At 41.6% G+C, this 19553-nt stretch overlaps 1 protein-coding gene and 1 long non-coding RNA gene across 41 annotated transcripts in view; one reads left to right on the forward strand and one right to left on the reverse strand.

Annotated features, from left to right (window-relative positions):
* The window catches only part of LOC118381736 (septin-8-A-like), a 30104-nt gene extending 10782 nt beyond the window's left edge, over window positions 1-19322 (forward strand). For 2 of the 4 annotated variants that reach the window (XM_052516503.1, XM_052516508.1), the window contains exons 7-10: window positions 492-660; window positions 1024-1156; window positions 2361-2542; window positions 13786-19322. In XM_052516503.1, coding sequence (XP_052372463.1) covers window positions 492-660; window positions 1024-1156; window positions 2361-2542; window positions 13786-13840 — 539 coding nt within the window. In that variant the 3' untranslated portion in view covers window positions 13841-19322. Of the gene's footprint in view, window positions 1-491; window positions 661-1023; window positions 1157-2360; window positions 2543-4896; window positions 5796-13785 lie in introns of those variants that run through there. The other 2 variants (XM_052516504.1, XM_052516507.1) reach the window with 2 other exon arrangements.
* Window positions 11406-13767, reverse strand: LOC127928919 (uncharacterized). Of its 37 annotated transcripts, XR_008132912.1 has the most exons (7): window positions 12494-13767; window positions 12389-12458; window positions 12137-12262; window positions 12039-12101; window positions 11913-11940; window positions 11787-11877; window positions 11717-11751 (listed from the first exon to the last, which is right to left on the reverse strand). It is a non-coding gene; the product is annotated as an uncharacterized LOC127928919 (long non-coding RNA). The 37 variants fall into 37 exon arrangements; XR_008132905.1 differs by lacking the exons at window positions 11717-11751; window positions 11913-11940 and adding an exon at window positions 11406-11653 and having other exon boundaries at window positions 11787-11849; window positions 12004-12101; window positions 12172-12262; window positions 12494-13761; XR_008132901.1 differs by lacking the exons at window positions 11717-11751; window positions 11913-11940; window positions 12039-12101 and adding exons at window positions 11406-11653; window positions 12004-12038 and having other exon boundaries at window positions 11787-11849; window positions 12102-12262; window positions 12494-13761.
* Window positions 19323-19553: the final 231 nt, after the last annotated feature.

The following is a 19553-nucleotide window of genomic DNA, read 5'->3' on the forward strand; positions in this document are numbered from 1 at the left end:
ATATCATTAATGCATCGATATTACCCAATCACTAGAGACCCATATCATTAATGCATCGATATTACCCAATCACTAGAGACCCATATCATCAATGCATCGATATTACCCAATCACTAGAGACCCACATCATTAATGCATCAATATTACCCAATCACTAGAGACCCACATCATTAATGCATCGATATTACCCAATCACTAGAGACCCATATCATTAATGCATCGATATTACACAATCACTAGAGACCCATATCATTAATGCATCGATATTACCCAATCACTAGAGACCCATATCATTAATGCATCGATATAACGCAATCACTAGAGACCCATATCATCAATGCCAATATAAAATAAGACTTTAATTATTATTTTCTCAAATGCGTATTGTTGTTAACTTGCTATTGAACGACCAGTCCCTTTCAAACTATAAGGTATTTGTCCCCATATTAAACCAACCATATAACCCAGTCCTGCTGTGTTGTGCTCATCAGTGGAGAATGAGAGCCACTGTGACTTTGTGAAGCTGAGAGAGATGTTGCTGAGAGTGAACATGGAAGACCTGAGAGAGCAGACTCACGCCAGACACTACGAGCTCTACAGACGCTGCAAACTGGAGGAGATGGGATTTACAGATACAGACCCCGACAACAAACCCTTTAGGTGAGACCAGCTCTCGTTCAACGTTACATAGCGGGCAGGTTGTCGACCCTTTTGTTTTGGGCTGAAGGTTTGTCATCAAATATGCAGAATATAAACTGACATTAGACCAGTGTTAGAAGTGAAAATAAGGCCAAAGCATCAGAACACCTAGATGCCCAGGGCCCGGCGACGACATCTACAGTCAGGAGCAAAAGCCCATGGATGTCTCACAGCAGTCAGACACAGTAATACACATTCTACAATGAAATATAGACACCCTATTCCCTACCTAGTGCACTACTTTTGACCAGGGAACTCATCCCATTTGGGATGCATCCATATGCCTGCTTAACTGTAACTACCTTGTCTTCCCTCACCAATCAGTCTGCAGGAGACGTATGTGGCCAAGAGGAAAGAGTTCCTGGGGGACCTGCAGCATAACGAGGACGACATGAGACAGATGTTTGTCAACAAGGTGAAGGAGACCGAGGCAGAGCTGAAAGTAAAGGAGAGGGAGGTAATCATTCACAAGGTGCTTCTGGGAGTTTGTTTTGTTTAGATGATGATGTTGTTCTGCTCCCTTTCATACTCGAACTCATCCTCATTTTGGGACTGTGTCTACAGTCATAACGTAACAGGGTATTTTGTGACTGTGTCTACAGTCATAACGTAACAGGGTATTTTGGGACTGTGTCTACAGTCATAACGTAACAGGGTATTTTGTGACTGTCTACAGTCATAACGTAACAGGGTATTTTGTGACTGTGTCTACAGTCATAACGTAACAGGGTATTTTGTGACTGTGTCTACAGTCATAACGTAACAGGGTATTTTGTGACTGTGTCTACAGTCATAACGTAACAGGGTATTTTGGGACTGTGTCTACAGTCATAACGTAACAGGGTATTTTGTGACTGTCTACAGTCATAACGTAACAGGGTATTTTGTGACTGTGTCTACAGTCATAACGTAACAGGGTATTTTGTGACTGTGTCTACAGTCATAACGTAACAGGGTATTTTGGGACTGTGTCTACAGTCATAACGTAACAGGGTATTTTGTGACTGTGTCTACAGTCATAACGTAACAGGGTATTTTGTGACTGTGTCTACAGTCATAACGTAACAGGGTATTTTGACTGTGACTGTATTTTGTCTACAGTCATAACGTAACAGGGTATTTTGTGAATGTGTCTACAGTCATAACGTAACAGGGTATTTTATGACTGTGTCTACAGTCATAACGTAACAGGGTATTTTGTGAATGTGTCTACAGTCATAACGTAACAGGGTATTTTGTGACTGTGTCTACAGTCATAACGTAACAGGGTATTTTGGGACTGTGTCTACAGTCATAACGTAACAGGGTATTTTGGGACTGTCTACAGTCATAACGTAACAGGGTATTTTGTGACTGTGTCTACAGTCATAACGTAACAGGGTATTTTGTGACTGTGTCTACAGTCATAACGTAACAGGGCATTTTGGGACTGTGTCTACAGTCATAACGTAACAGGGTATTTTGGGACTGTGTCTACAGTCATAACGTAACAGGGCATTTTGGGACCTTCCAACAGTTTGGACACTTTTACTTTAGTTTGAACAGTTTGTTCAGTGTAGCGGTCTGAGACATTTCCCTGGATGTTCCTCTGCCTGTATTATTACACGTTAAAGCACATAGAGCCTATATGTTACCATGTTATACCAACCCCTCCAATCCAGCTCCATGAGAGGTTTGAGCAGCTGAAGAGGATGCATCAGGAGGAGAAGAGAAATCTGGAGGAGAAGAGGAGCGATCTGGAGGAGGATATGAACGACTTCAACAGGAGGAAGGTGGCAGCTGAGACGCTGATGGGTCAGTCTCTACAGGGATCCTCACAACCATTCAGAAAGGACAAGAAGAAGTAAGTATTTTCTGTCTGTCTGTCTGTCTGTATGTATTACTGTCGTTAAAGTCTGCCTATATGTTCATGTTATCTGTCTCCAATCCAGCTCTCTGTTTGTCAGCTGAAGAGGATCTGTCTGTCTGAGCTGTCTGTCTGTCTGTCTGTCTGTCTGTCTGTCTCTACAGGGTCAACCATTCTGTCTGTCTGTATTTTCTGTCTCTCTCTGTCTCTGTCTGTCTGTCTGTCTGTCTGTCTGTCTGTCTGTCTGTCTGTCTGTCTGTCTGTCTGTCTGTCTGTCTGTCTGTCTGTCTGTCTGTCTGTCTCTCTCTCTCTCTCTCTCTCTCTCTCTCTCTCTCTCTCTCTCTGTCTGTCTGTCTGTCTGTCTGTCTGTCTGTCTCTCTCTCTCTCTCTCTCTTTCTCTCTCTCTGTCTCTCTCTCTGTCTGTCTGTCTGTCTGTCTGTCTGTCTGTCTGTCTGTCTGTCTGTCGGTCTCTCTCTGTCTGTCTCTCTCTTTGTCTGTCTGTTCAACTGATCAAACGCTATAGTAGCAGACACTACAGCCCTGAAGCTCTGGCCTAGTGTTCTGCTTGTCTCTATGGGACTGTCACTCGCACAGTTGCAGTCAGGAAGTGACTAATGATATAGCATTACAGTGCCAGGAGACATCTTGGCTTGGAAACTGTGATACGGGGGACGGATTGAGTCTGACATTGTTTTCCCAGACAGTGGAGGTCACAGTTTGCCCTGTCACCGCCTGATCGCCTGATGCTTGTGGTTCTGCAACACACACACACACACACATACAAACACAATAACACGCACACACTACACACCACCACCACCAGACCATCTCTGCATAGCGTGACCTATCAGTCTCGATATCCGCTAGGCTGGGTCACTGATGTTTAGCTACACACAATATCAATTGATAGGGTAACACTAGTCTTCTCTCACAGCCTCAGTGTATGATAACACAAATCTGACTAGACTGTGATAACACCAGTCATATGTAGCTAGTGTTATCACAGAGGCTGTGAAGTGTATGTGTCATTCACTGTTTGGGTGCTACCAGAAACATAGACTTGTCTGTGGGTGACGCTTAGATGGTTCAGAGCTAGACATCTTAGATTGTAGCCTATTCAGTCTCAGTTAGACATCTTAGATGGTAGCCTATTCAGTTCAGTTAGACATCTTAGATGGTAGCCTATTCAGTTCAGAGTTAGACATCTTAGATTGTAGCCTATTCAGTCTCAGTTAGACATCTTAGATTGTAGCCTATTCAGTTCAGTTAGACATCTTAGATGGTAGCCTATTCAGTTCAGTTAGACATCTTAGATGGTAGCCTATTCAGTTCAGTTAGACATCTTAGATTGTAGCCTATTCAGTTCAGTTAGACATCTTAGATTGTAGCCTATTCAGTTCAGTTAGACATCTTAGATTGTAGCCTATTCAGTTCAGTTAGACATCTTAGATGGTAGCCTATTCAGTTCAGTTAGACATCTTAGATTGTAGCCTATTCAGTTCAGTTAGACATCTTAGATGGTAGCCTATTCAGTTCAGTTAGACATCTTAGATGGTAGCCTATTCAGTTCAGTTAGACATCTTAGATGGTAGCCTATTCAGTTCAGTTAGACATCTTAGATGGTAGCCTATTCAGTTCAGTTAGACATCTTAGATAGTAGCCTATTCAGTTCAGTTAGACATCTTAGATGGTAGCCTATTCAGTTCAGAGTTAGACATCTTAGATAGTAGCCTATTCAGTTCAGTTAGACATCTTAGATGGTAGCCTATTCAGTTCAGAGTTAGACATATTGCATAAAGAATATCAGTGGTTACAAGCTTCCGTCTGTATTTCTATCCCAATGTCAATCTGTCTATTGTAATGGAATAATGATCTCTCTCCTCAGACCAAAGAGAGATCTGTTGGACATTTAACTTCATAGAGTCTCAATGACAGGAAATGTTAAGCAGCACACTGATGAGGAGGAGAAAGTGTGAGGAAATATAACTATTGACTATGACTCTGCTGACACCAAAGACTTGGCTGATTCACCAAGTTAATGTGGAGGTTATAGTGCCCACTATTGGACAGTTCGCACATTTCACATTATAACCAGTTCATTTTGTTCGTAGAGATGGTCCCTGTTTTCTTTCTTTGTGTGAAGATGGACAGATCATAAAACGGTTTGGTTCGATCTGGAAAACGGAAACATCCATAATGTTGAAATGATTGCGATAATCGTTAACACACTATTCTCAAATTATTTAGTTTGTTTTGCATACTATTTTCTTCTTTTGATTTTCAACTCATCAAATTCTATATATGTTCCTTTTTCCTTTTACCATATTTTTGCCTTATTTTCTTTATTTCAGTTGATTCGTTGGCACCACAGCAACACCAAGGCAACCAGGAATGTGTCTCTTCATCACCATGGAAACAAGGGACATGTTCTTTTGTTAGCTTCAGGGACTATTTCATTCTCAAATTGTATGAAAGGACCCCAATGACACTTCTTTGACACTACATGTGAGAGAGCGAGCGAGAGAAATGTGTGTGGTGATGATGCGTTGGCTGTGAGCCGCTCTGTATTCAAGGATCAGAAAGATGACCTTACACAGTGGACTTCACGCCCGTGTCCAAAATGGCCCCCTATTCCCTACAGTATACATGTCTTGTGGAGTCAGCACTGGAGATCAAAGGGTGCATCCCAAATGGCCCACTATTCCCTCTATAGTGCACTACTTTTGATAAGTGCCAAGTAGTGCACTTATATAGGGAATAGGGTGTAATTCAGGACGCAGCCTTTCTCTCCAGTGCTGACTCCACAAGACATGTAAAAACAAAACCTGTGGACTCAGTTATGATAACTTTTAGCGTATGTTGTTTTACGTTCCTGGTGTGAATGTGTCCATCTGAATCTGCCATCTGAAACGCACATAGACATTAAAACCAGGAAACATAACGCATGTTTTATCCCCAGCAGAAACATGACTAGGACTGTTTTACTGTTGCTAGGAAGAAAGAATATATAGTTCTATCTCTGTTTCCAAACTGCTTCTGAAACAGCAAGAGCTTGCCTTCCAGGCTAATATAGTTCTACCCATCATTGCGTAAAATATTGACTGTGAACTGTGTGTGTGTGTGTGTGTGTGTGTTAATTTGTATGTGTGTATTAATTAAGTGATAAGGCCAGAGAAGACAGTTTTTGGAGGATATATTTTACACAATGGGCTACCAACATATTAAAATAATAAAAGTGTATTTTGATGAATTCATTCGTACTATTTCATCTTTCCACGAGATATAGTCGCGACACAAATTTAAGGTTGCTCCCCAATCCAGCTGATTGCTGGTCGTTCGTTCTATCGGTTTGGTTGCCAGAGATGTGACCCCGTCATTACGTCTTTTTGTTCTGTATCTATAGACCCAGTCTTTTTGTTCTGTATCTATAGACCCAGTCTTTTTGTTCTGTATCTATAGACCCAGTCTTTTTGTTCTGTACCTATAGACCCAGTATTTTTGTTCTGTATCTATAGACCCAGTCTTTTTGTTCTGTATCTATAGACCCAGTCTTTTTGTTCTGTACCTATAGACCCAGTCTTTTTGTTCTGTACCTATAGACCCAGTCTTTTTGTTCTGTACCTATAGACCCAGTCTTTTTGTTCTGTATCTATAGACCCAGTCTTTTTGTTCTGTATCTATAGACCCAGTCTTTTTGTTCTGTACCTATAGACCCAGTCTTTTTGTTCTGTATCTATAGACCCAGTCTTTTTGTTCTGTACCTATAGACCCAGTCTTTTTGTTCTGTATCTATAGACCCAGTCTTTTTGTTCTGTATCTATAGACCTAATCTTTTTGTTCTGTATCTATAGACCCAGTCTTTTTGTTCTGTATGTATAGACCCAGTATTTTTGTTCTGTATCTATAGACCCAGTCTTTTTGTTCTGTATCTATAGACCCAGTCTTTTGTTCTGTATCTATAGACCCAGTCGTTAAGTATTTTTGTTCTGTATCTATAGACCCAGTCTTTTTGTTCTGTATCTATAGACCCAGTCGTTAAGTCTTTTTGTTCTGTATCTGTGGATGCGACACAGTCATGCGTTTTAAATGTTCTATTGTCATAGTGGCTGGCAACGTTCTTATCCCTTGCTTGCCAGCGAGCCAACTACGGCTAATTTACAGTCACGTCAAACAGTGCAGCCAGAATGACAGCAAAGTAGCTGCATTTGCGTTTGTTTGAGCTGTTTTCTAGTGACATTTATTTGGATACATCCATAACAATGAGCTAATGATGCACAATTTTGCCTGGCATAGGAATGTGCTCTCTCTTCAGGACAGTGTTGTTCAGAGGAGCTAGCCAACAACACAGCTAACACAATCACTAGCTGCATTTCGTTTTACCTGTTATCTATTGACATTTCTTTGTATATATCCATAAAAATGATGCCAGCTGAATCATGATTTCCACTGGCTGAAAAAAGGTGTCTGTCTCGTCCCGGCTCCCAGCACGTTCATTACTATGGGACAGCTGGAGATCCAATTTCAAGATTGAAACCATGTTGCAAATGTGAAAGAGACAGACAGCAAGGTTTATACAAATCTGCGCTGTTGAAAACCAATTGCTAGTCTAAAAGAAATGGGATATAATGTCCAGATGCTTTTTAATAGTGGAGATCAAGTTTATAAATTACCTGGCTGGGCTGATGAGACAGTGTATTGTGCAGTGAGACGGAACAGAGTAAATAGACATTTCAACGTCATAGGTTTAGCTGGTGGTAACTAGTGGAATAGACACTGGCTGGAATGCGGTTTTAACCAATCAGTATGCAGGATTAGACCCATCCGTTGTATAACATAGATTATGCATTTGTGCATTTATACATGCAAATGTATGTAAAGCAACCTACATATGACTAAACCATAGTCAATAGAAGTGTAATAATTAACCCAGTGCTGTTTTACATGAATACAGAACTTGTATACTATATATGAATATATGCATAATAATACTATATTTTCGAGTTGCTGATAGTTTTTATGTATGAAGTATGTTATGATACTGTAGCTAGGTAGAGTCCAGTATGGTATGATACTGTAGCTAGGTAGAGTCCAGTATGTTATGATACTGTAGCTAGGTAGATTCCAGTATGTTATGATACTGTAGCTAGGTAGAGTCCAGTATGTTATGATACTGTAGCTAGGTAGATTCCAGTATGTTATGATACTGTAGCTAGGTAGAGTCCAGTATGGTATGATACTGTAGCGAGGTAGAGTCCAGTATGTTATGATACTGTAGCGAGGTAGAGTCCAGTATGTTATGATACTGTAGCTAGGTAGAGTCCAGTATGGTATGATACTGTAGCTAGGTAGAGTCCAGTATGGTATGATACTGTAGCTAGGTAGAGTCCAGTATGTTATGATACTGTAGCTAGGTAGAGTCCAGTATGTTATGATACTGTAGCGAGGTAGAGTCCAGTATGGTATGATACTGTAGCTAGGTAGAGTCCAGTATGTTATACCGTAACTAGGTAGAGTCCAGTATGTTATGATGCTGTAGCTAGGTAGAGTCCAGTATGTTATGATGCTGTAGCTAGGTGGAGTCCAGTATGTTATGATATTGTAGCGAGGTAGAGTCCAGTATGTTATGATACTGTAGCGAGGTAGAGTCCAGTATGTTATGATACTGTAGCTAGGTAGAGTCCAGTATGTTATGATACTGTAGCGAGGTAGAGTCCAGTATGTTATGATACTGTAGCTAGGTAGAGTCCAGTATGTTATGATGCTGTAGCTAGGTAGTGTCCAGTATGTTATGATACTGTAGCTAGGTAGAGTCCAGTATGTTATACCGTAGCTAGGTAGTGTCCAGTATGTTATGATACTGTAGCTAGGTAGAGTCCAGTATGTTATGATACTGTAGCTAGGTAGAGTCCAGTATGTTATGATACTGTAGCTAGGTAGAGTCCAGTATGTTATGATACTGTAGCTAGGTAGAGTCCAGTATGTTATGATACTGTAGCGAGGTAGAGTCCAGTATGTTATGATACTGTAGCTAGGTAGAGTCCAGTATGTTATGATACTGTAGCTAGGTAGAGTCCAGTATGTTATACTGTAGCTAGGTAGAGTCCAGTATGTTATGATACTGTAGCTAGGTAGAGTCCAGTATGTTATGATGCTGTAGCTAGGTAGAGTCCAGTATGTTATGATGCTGTAGCTAGGTAGAGTCCAGTATGTTATGATACTGTAGCGAGGTAGAGTCCAGTATGTTATGATGCTGTAGCTAGGTAGAGTCCAGTATGTTATGATACTGTAGCTAGGTAGAGTCCAGTATGTTATGATGCTGAAGCTAGGTAGAGTCCAGTATGTTATGATGCTGTAGCTAGGTAGAGTCCAGTATGTCCACAAGTGCAAAAAAACAAGCAAGCAATGGTCAGTTCAGAGACAAGGTCAGTTCAGAGACAAGGTCAGTTCAGAGACAATGGTCAGTTCAGGGTTAGAGCAGAGAGAACTGGTCAGAGGATGGAGATGGAGTCTGCTGATGATCTTGTAGTGGGCAAGTATGGGAACCAGTACGAGTCTTACAGCCGCTGCTGAACTTCTCCTCTTCCACTCTGTGTAACACTGACGCCTCAGCAGCTGTGGGCGCCAGAAAGCTCACCACACCAAGTTGAAGAATAAGTAGCCAGTCGCCCTCACTAGGAGACCCTCTGTCTCAGCACTGCTGCATTCCTCTCTGGTATTCCTCTCACACCACTCCTCAAATTATATTCTTAGTTGATCAGGAATTAGCAGCCAGGAATTGTACTGTGTCCAGATGCATAATTCAAATAAAAAACATTAGCCATTTAGCTAGGTAGCCAAGCCAAAAAAAGTGCTAACCTGTCAGTCAATCTGCAAAGCCATGGCTCAAAAACACCAGTTTGTCACGTCTGTTGAAATGATCGGATCAAGGTGCAGCGTGGTAGGCGTACGTTTTACTTTTATTTAAATGACACCGAAAAACAAAACAAATTATGAACGTAACGCTACAGGCAGTACAGAAAGCAACTACACACAAACATAGTCAATATCCCACAAACTAAAGGTGGGAAAACGGCTGCCTAAGTATGATCCCCAATCAGAGACAACGATAGACAGCTGCCTCTGATTGGGAACCATACCCGACCAATAAAGAAATAGAAAAACTAGAATGCCCACCCAAATCACACCCAAACCAACCTAACCAAATAGAGAAATAAAAAGGCTCTCTAAGGTCAGGGCGTGACACAGCTATATACAATAAAAACTCAATGTTATCAAAAACAAAAGAGATGATTTTAAAAATCAACAATTAAAAACACCTACAAAACAACTAAATATGTACACATTTACAGGAGCTCTGTGCTTAGGCTGCTAATAGGGCACCATGGCAACTAAACTCAGCAAAAAAAGAAACGTCCCTTTTTCAGGACCCTGTCTTTCAAAGATAATTCGTAAAAATCCAAATAGCTTCACAGATCTTCATTGTAAAGGGTTTAAACACTGTTTCCCATACTGACTCTGAAAAACACCAAAAGAAAGATGCCCAGGGTCCCTGCTCATCTGCGTGAATGTTCCTTAGGCATGCTGCAAGGAGGCATGAGGACTGCAGATGTGGACAGGGCAATAAATTGCAATGTCCGTACTGTAAGACGCCTAAGACAGCGCTACAGGGAGACACGACGGACAGCTGATCGTCCTCGCAGTGGCAGACCACGTGTAACAACACCCACACAGGATCGGTACATCCGAACATCACACCTGCGGGACTGTTACAGGATGGAAACAACAACTGCCCGAGTTACACCAGGAACGCACAATCTCTCCATCAGTGCTCAGACTGTCCTCAATGGGTTGAGAGAGGCTGGACTGAGGGCTTGTAGGCCTGTTGTAAGGCAGGTCCTCACCAGACATCACCTGCAACAACGTCGCCTATGGGCACTAACCCACCATCGCTGGACAAGACAGGACTGGCAAAAAGTGCTCTTCACTGACGAGTCGCGGTTTGGTCTCACCAGGGGTGATGGTCGGATTCACATTTATCATCGAAGGAGTGACCATTACACCGAGGCCTGTACTCTGGAGCGGGATCGATTTGGAGGTGGAGGGTCCGTCATGGTCTGGGGCGGTGTGTCACAGCATCATCGGACTGAGCTTGTTGTCATTGCAGGCAATCTCAACGCTGTACATTACAGGGAAGACATCCTCCTCCCTCATGTGATACCCTTCCTGCAGGCTCATCCTGACATGACGCTCCAGCATGACAATGCCACCTACCATACTGCTTGTTCTGTGCGTGATTTCCTGGCAAGACAGGAAAGTCATTGTTCTGCCATGGCCAGCGAAGAGCCCGGATCTGAATCACATTGAGCATGTCTGGGACCTGTTGGAACAGAGGGTGAGGGCTAGGGCCATTCTCCTCAGAAATGTCCGGGAACTTGCAGGTGCCTTGGTGGAAGAGTGGGGTAACATCTCACAGCAAGAACTGGCAAATCTGGTGCAGTCCACGAGGAGGAGATGCACTGCAGCACTTAATGCAGCTGGTGGCCACACCAGATACTGACTGTTACTTTTCATTTTGACGCCCCCTGTGTTCAGGGACACATTATTCCATTTCTCTTAGACAAATGTCTGTGTAACTTGTTCAGTTTATGTCTCAGTTGTTGAATCTGGTCATGGTCATACAAATATTTACACGTGTTAAGTTTGCTGAAAATAAACACAGTTGACAGTGAGAGGACGTTTCTTTTTTTTATACAATGCAATAAAGGGTGAAAGCGACCATTCGATACAATTGAATTAAATATGTAAAGGTAAAAAGTTGAGAGGAGATATGGTTTCCAGAGCTGAAGGACATGCCTCTGACTGCTGGTGTTAAATCTCTGAATGTTACTGTTAAAGGGAAAGAGGAGAAGCCTTTTCATTCCAATCAAGAAGTTATAGGGAATTCACTTGGGACGTGTATGCATTGTTCTGGGACTTCAGAAGGCGAATCATGGTTTTATCAATGCTATTTGCAGCCTATAATGAATGTATAGATACAATTCATGAGTTTTTACCAGCCACACTGATCACTTACCTGTGCTCTACTTCTCTGTCCTCTGTATCACTTACCTGTGCTTTACTTATCTGTCCTCTGTATCACTTACCTGTGCTCTACTTCTCTGTCCTCTGTATCACTTACCTGTGCTCTACTTCTCTGTATCACTTACCTGTGCTTTACTTCTCTGTCCTCTGTATCACTTACCTGTGCTCTACTTCTCTGTATCACTTACCTGTGCTCTACTTCTCTGTCCTCTGTATCACTTACCTGTGCTCTACTTCTCTGTACCACTTACCTGTGCTCTACTTCTCTGTCCTCTGTACCACTTACCTGTGCTCTACTTCTCTGTATCACTTACCTGTGCTCTACTTCTCTGTCCTCTGTATCACTTACCTGTGCTCTACTTCTCTGTATCACTTACCTGTGCTTTACTTCTCTGTCCTCTGTATCACTTACCTGTGCTTTACTTCTCTGTCCTCTGTATCACTTACCTGTGCTCTACTTCTCTGTATCACTTACCTGTGCTTTACTTCTCTGTCCTCTGTATCACTTACCTGTGCTTTACTTCTCTGTCCTCTGTATCACTTACCTGTGCTTTACTTCTCTGTATCACTTACCTGTGCTTTACTTCTCTGTCCTCTGTATCACTTACCTGTGCTCTACTTCTCTGTATCACTTACCTGTGCTTTACTTCTCTGTCCTCTGTACTTACCTGTGCTTTACTCTGTATCACTTACCTGTGCTTTCTTCTCTGTCCTCTGTATCACTTACCTGTGCTCTACTTCTCTGTCCTCTGTATCACTTACCTGTGCTCTACTTCTCTGTCCTCTGTATCACTTACCTGTGCTTTACTTCTCTGTCCTCTGTATCACTTACCTGTGCTCTACTTCTCTGTCCTCTGTATCACTTACCTGTGCTCTACTTCTCTGTATCACTTACCTGTGCTCTACTTCTCTGTATCACTTACCTGTGCTCTACTTCTCTGTATCACTTACCTGTGCTTTACTTCTCTGTATCACTTACCTGTGCTCTACTTCTCTGTATCACTTACCTGTGCTCTACTTCTCTGTATCACTTACCTGTGCTCTACTTCTCTGTATCACTTACCTGTGCTCTACTTCTCTGTACCACTTACCTGTGCTTTACTTCTCTGTATCACTTGGCTGACAACTCAAACTGAATTATTCTGCTGCTCTATCGTTCGCTACTTCAGCCAGAGACTGACATCACTTAAGTCCTTTGTGGCGATGTCAAAATGAGGGGTGTTGTACAAAACGTAGTCATCAAAGATTGGATCATTGATAACCAATCAATGTATCAAAGCCAATGACACATTTTCAAAACAACGCTTTACCCACGTGTGTTCTGGCCCTGGCCCAACACATCGGTCTCTGGGACCAATCAGACGGCCTAGAATTGATTTTCTTTCTAGAAATCGTTCAGATCCAGACTCATTGCGGAGAAGACTCTAACGTCTGTGGGTATGGCGTAGCATTTGGCCAGAGCAAGGAGTTTGGGTAACCAGGCAACAGTATTGCATGAAATGATGCAACCATATCCTATAGCAACAGGCTTTAAATTAGGGCATCTTAAAATACCCAAGACCTGGTTGACTGTGGTGTTTGTGGGTCATGAATGTTGTTTCCCAACCCTGCATATCCTCCAACCATTACTTTGCTCTGAATGTTTTATTTTAGCCTGAGTGCTAGTGTGTTTGTGCTATCATGCCTACTCCAGCATGTATGGCTTGACAAGAGCACAAACAGATCTGTGACCAGGCTAGTTTTTTTATTTCTCCAGTAAGCCTGGGTTATCTGAGTTTACATTGGGGAGATTGTTTTATTGTTCCTAGGCAATGAATCAATGAGTAGCAAGTATTGTCATAGTTTTAACCTGTTTCAGTCAAGGGTTAATGTATGTAATAAACAGTTAATCTAGGTATTGGCATATGTAACATACTGGTCATCAAAATATAACTTACTTATAGACTCCTTTATTCACATAATCATCATCTTCATGTCCATAAATGTACAGTACTCAATGCCCAGTGAGTAGAGGTTTACAGATAAGTAGTATAGTTTTATGTTCTGTTCATCTATCATGACTTTCCTGGGCATGCAGTTTTTATACTCTTGTAGGCTAGCCTGCCTCCTTGTCTCCTGTTCAAATCAATGACCTGAGCTTTTTCTTTTTCTTTTCATAGCTTCTTTAGTCTTCCGTCTGCGTGCTCCCTAACATCAGGAAGGAATTTAAATTAGAAGAATGACTTTCTACCACACCGAAAGGATGGCTGTTCTAATCTTCCCCGATTTAACTATTAACAATCTATTGAGCTTACTATTTTTTTACAGTGTGATACAAAGCTTAATTTTAGTAAAAATCCCTGTAAGTCCCAAATGGCACCCTATTCCCGATGTAGTGCACTACTTTTGACCAGAGCCCCTGGTCAAAAGTAGTGCACTACATCGGGAATAGAGTGTCATTTAGGACGGACCCCTTGCTGTGATGTGCTCATTATTCCTGAACTCTTCAAGTGATGTTCCTACCAATACCTGGTCCTGGAGTCTTCAATGCAGTGCAGGCCAAGCTCAACATAATATTAAACACGTTCTCTAATGCTTAGAAAGTATACAGGCTATCTATAGGGCTATAAAGTAGTGCACTATATAGGGAATAGGGTTCCATTTTGGATGCAAACTTGGTTCATAAAAATAAAAGCTGATGCTCTAAAGCTGTCAAACTCAACGTTGGACCTCAAAGCCAGTTCTACTGCATTATTTTTTCCATTGACCACGTTTACATGTGCACAGTATTCTGGATAATATAGCTCATATCCTGCTTAAGGTCTTTTTCGGGATGAGCTATTTACATGCACCTTTTGATATCCCGCTCATGAGTATCCCTGCATCCATGAATAAACTGAATATTCCTCATTTAATTACATGGCTTAAATGGATTAACTGAAATATAAGATTATAACCTCCTGTAGTGTAATATAATATTAACTCTCGCAGAATTATGAATTTCTTGCAGTGAAATTATACAACAAAATGTTAATTTTGGCTGGGAAACATGACACAGTGGAGAATAATAATTAATTATTTTCAGCATTTCTTGAGAAAATGCAAATGCACATGTGAAGCATTATCTTTGATTATCTTTGTGTGATGCATTATCTTTGACACTGTTATGCAAGCCGACAGTATTTCAACCGCATCAAACATGCACCCAAGTCGAACTGAAGTCTTAACAGAAACTTGTTTCATCGTTTTCTCAGGTTTTTCATTTCCTTAAAACCCTTCAAACTGATTACATGTTTTGGACATTTTTCACAAGACCAAGGCTTTCCACTGTTTTGGAGTTATTGCGTTTTCTCCCCGGTCCCTAAACGAGAAACAACTTTGCAGGTGTTAATTTGAATGCATTCGTAGCCTAATCTTTCTATCGATGTAAAACATTATTCTGGTGATGTCACTACTTTATTTAGTATTCTGGGGCAATAAATGATGACAGAAGTTTATAGTTTGCATGAATCAAACTATACTTGACAAATTAACGGTCTACCAAATGTAGGAAATTATAGGCAGAAATGTTTCTAAATTAGGGGTGAAAGTAGCCAGTAGTTAATAAATTACAGTAGGCTAAATTACTATTGAATTGTTATGGTGGATAGAACTGTGCAGGTAGCCTACCTTTTTGAAGTGATTTGACAGTCAGATGAAAACATCACACAATACCCATGATATGCGAAACTGAGCCTGCGTAGACCGCAAAAACCAACAGTGAACGGGATAAGATGTTATCATGCCACAGTATCCCGTCTAACATCATCATATCGAATGCCGTGTAAAATCTTTGTGGGGCATGCCAGCCGAGCCACTACACTACACAAACACAACACTAAACAATACATGAATTGCATTATAACGGTGACAAACGGTGCCCACAAACTGTTAGGGCCTCCATAAAGCTGTCCCAACACCTTACCACTGCTACACCTGGCTATCAGTGGAGCCTTGTCTGTCAGCGATACAGTTAATTCAGCCTCATTTACTGCCTTTAAAATGAAACATAGCTGATATGGCTGACTTGCTTAGACAAATGTGGTTTCTACTGAACTGGGTCGCAATTGAGATGTACAAACTATGGCATAAGGGGACGACAAGCGGATAAGAGGCAATCCATAATTTGGATTACGAGATTGATGAGCGAGCTAGGACTGTCTAGTCAATATAACTACTTGTTCAGCACCTTTGAAATGTACAGCGACAGAATTCAGAACATGGGCCGTTCTTACAGTGTTCTCCCTGTACACCAAGTCAGAACCGTAGAATAAATAAAATGGCACATAAACAGACAAGTATTCAATGACTACATTTCTCTTAAACGGGTTATAGGCTACATGTGCACCATCAAGTTAGAACAGTAGGCGAAATGAATAAGGGTAAACAGACCAAATAATTAGGGTGAGGCACATGGGCTACTAAAAGTTTACTTACACAACATACACTTATGTATACTGTAGCTAAGAAAGTAATACTATCTCCCTGGCATATTACATAATGTATGCAGCAGTATACAAGACATTTTTGGACTCATCTTGTTGTGTTGTGCTCACTTGAACAGGAAGGTGGTGCGGCGGTCCTTCGTGGGCAAATTTTGTCATCAAACTTTGTCATCAAAGTCTGTCATTCTCCTCCCGGGTGGCGCAGTGGTTAAGGGCGCTGTACTGCAGCGCCAGATGTTCCACCAGAAACACTGGGTTCGCGCCCAGGCTCTGTCGTAACCGGCCGTGACCGAGAGGTCCGTGGGGCGACGCACAATTGGCCCAGCGTCGTCCGGGTTAGGGAGGGTTTGGCCGGTAGGGATGTCCTTGGGGCTGGCCGGGCGCAGTGCACACTAACCAAGGTTGCCAGGTACACAGTGTTTCCTCCGACACATTGGTGCGGCTGGCTTCCGGGTTGGATGCGCGCTGTGTTAAGAAGCAGTGCGGCTTGGTTGGGTTGTGTATCGGAGGACGCATGACTTTCAACCTTCATCTCTACCGAGCCCGTACGGGAGTTATAGCGATGAGACAAGATAGTAGCTACTAAACAATTGGATACCACGAAAAAGGGGAGAAAAAGGGGGTAACAAAAAAAAAGTCTGTCATTCTCTGGACTAATGGTGCTTTCAAGACAACTGTGAAAAGAACAAGGTTGAATCATGATGACGTTATTGATCTTTAGGTCATAGCTCTAGAAAGAGGCCAAAGTTCACACTTACAATTCGGAGTTGGACGACCGTTCAAAACAGAGTTCCCAGACAGGAAGTCCAGTGTTGAATGTTTATCATTTTTAACTTGAACAAGAGATCCTTTAACCCAGACTTGGGACCACACACCCACTCCACTGAATAGCAGGCTAGTGATTGCTTTGCTGTGCTTGCAGTTAGCCACTGATTCCTTCCAAACCACTCATTGTTGAATTTTTAATTTCCAACTTGTTGTGTAATTTTTAATTGTATTACATTTTGGATTATTTTTTATTTAACCTTTATTTAACTAGGCAAGTCAGTTAAAAACAAATTATTATTTACAATGACGGCCTACCAAAAGGCAAAAGGCCTCCTGTGGGAAAAGGGGCTGGGATTTTAAAAAAAATATATAGATATAGGACAAAAAACACACATCACGACAAGAGAGACAACACAACACTACATAAAGAGAGACCTAAGACAACAACATAGCAAGGCAGCAACACATGACCACACAGCATGGTAGCAACACAACATGACAACAACATGGTAGCAACACAACATGGTAGCAACACAAAACATGGTACAAACATAATTGGGCATAGACAACAGCACAAAGGGCAAGAAGGTAGATGTTTATGTCCAATGGTCGATGAGCACTGATACGTTTTATCTTCATTATTTCTCTTCATATGACAACGATTAAAAAGGATTTACCGCTAGATTGTCGACTTGATTCATGATGGTGACTGCTAGCTAAGATTTTGAAGTCCAATCAAAGCTACTGTAGATATAACGTGATTTGACGTCATTTTATCTGTGGCCAATGACCTTGAGCCTTCTTGGAAGGGCACTTCTTATGTAAGTCTATGGCAGCACCCAAGGGGCTTGAATTTTCAAGCTCTACCCTTAGATTTGGCGGTAACATAGTGTCCCCATGAGTGACAGAACACTGAGCCAATCACGGCGCAACTAGAGAACATTACCCACCCCTACACTCTGTATTTTCCGCTGGCTGCCCCACCACCACAGAAAGCACTGAGCTAGGCTGAAACACCTGCATTTTGGAGCTGCCTTACTCAACAAAGCAAAAAAGAGACCATGTATGTGGCTTTATTGACTCAATTATTTAAAAAAATATGTTGTTTACATTGTTTGCAAACTGATATGTGACTGGTATTAATTCCAAAAAAAACAGGCAACCCAAATAAATTTAGGGCTCAACGCGCCACCTGCCTTGAAAATACAGGTCGCCACTGATCATATCCCATGCATCTTATCCAGGTTTATCAGAACCGGGTTACAAGCTTTTTCGGGTTATTATAAATGAGATATGATGTTTATATGCGTCAACTCAAAAACGGAATACTTGAGTATCCCGAATAATAACGGGATATTGGTGTGCATGTAAACGTGGTCATTATTGTTCCCCCTCTAATCAGGGACTGATTTAGACCTGGGCCACCAGGTGTGTGCATTAACACACCTGGGCCACCAGGTGTGTGCAATTAATTATTAGGTAGAACAGAAAACCCGCAGGCGCCGGACCTCGTAGGGTCCGTTGAATGCCCTGCTCTACAGCATGCTTCTCTGCATGGCATTTTACAGATGGATTTAAATAAGCATTAGACAACTAGCCTTGCTGCCAGTCTTTTTCTATTCTAGAAAGCAGTTGGCAAGAGAGCAGAAGCAGACTGGCACCCAGGCTATAATATAACAATATTCAGATTAAAAGCCCCCAGAGGTTATAAATGAATTAACGAATGTGCTTTCCTTGCTGTTGTCTACCCCCCCCCCCCCAGGTTACTGTTCTAATTAGGGTTGCAACTTTCTCTTGGGACAGGGGGGAACATTCTGAAATGGCCTTTTTGTCCCCCCCCCTCCCCCAAAGTTTTATCATTGGAATGTGATACAAAACGGGGCAACGGTGTGCTTTAGGACCATGCAGACGCCTCTGAGCAGTCGGGTCGGCTGTTTGGAGTGTATATCCGACTGGATAACAAAAATATATATAATTATGTCCCCCCCACTTCTAAAACCAAAGTTGCGCCCCTGGTTTTATTTATTGCCTTTGACTAGTAACTTGTCTTATTACACTGTGAAGCTGTAGTGTATGAGTTTCATTAAGGGTGCTGCAACCTGTATGAAGTTGTTAGGGTTGTCTATTTATAAGGAATAAGAACTTGATTTAACATACTGACTTTGTGGACCCCCCCGCATATGATCTATGGATTAGTATGCCTACTTAGAAATAATAATGTGATTTGTGGGGTGGTGTTAACAGTTGGGAATGTATAATTTGATGGCTATAGATGAATCATTAAGGTGGATTGTTGAATTTGTCTGAAATTGAGAACAATACGAGACACTAAAACTACTGAAAAATATTAATATTATCCTGAAGTGTCCAAGAGTTTAACTATAATACCTTGAAATATGTTATCTTATAAAAGTTATTGATTATACCCTATCTTGTATAGATTCGTTTTTGCTCGCTATGAATAAAAAATACTTTGAAAAATTGTCTTCTCCTCTTTTATTCAATGCTAATGAATACATTCTGATAGCTATGAACTATTTTTATTTATTTTACCTATTCTCGTGTCCATACAGGCTAATAGGGTGTCAGAGCGAGCCACTGCACTCTCTCCCTGGAGCCCCTGGTTTCTAGAATGTTCCAGAGTCCAGACCAATGACTGATTGGTCCAGACACAGAGCTACTGGTTTCCAGTTACC

This window comes from Oncorhynchus keta, chromosome 4 (genome assembly GCF_023373465.1).
Source record: "Oncorhynchus keta strain PuntledgeMale-10-30-2019 chromosome 4, Oket_V2, whole genome shotgun sequence".
NCBI classification, from domain to species: Eukaryota; Metazoa; Chordata; class Actinopteri; order Salmoniformes; family Salmonidae; genus Oncorhynchus; species Oncorhynchus keta.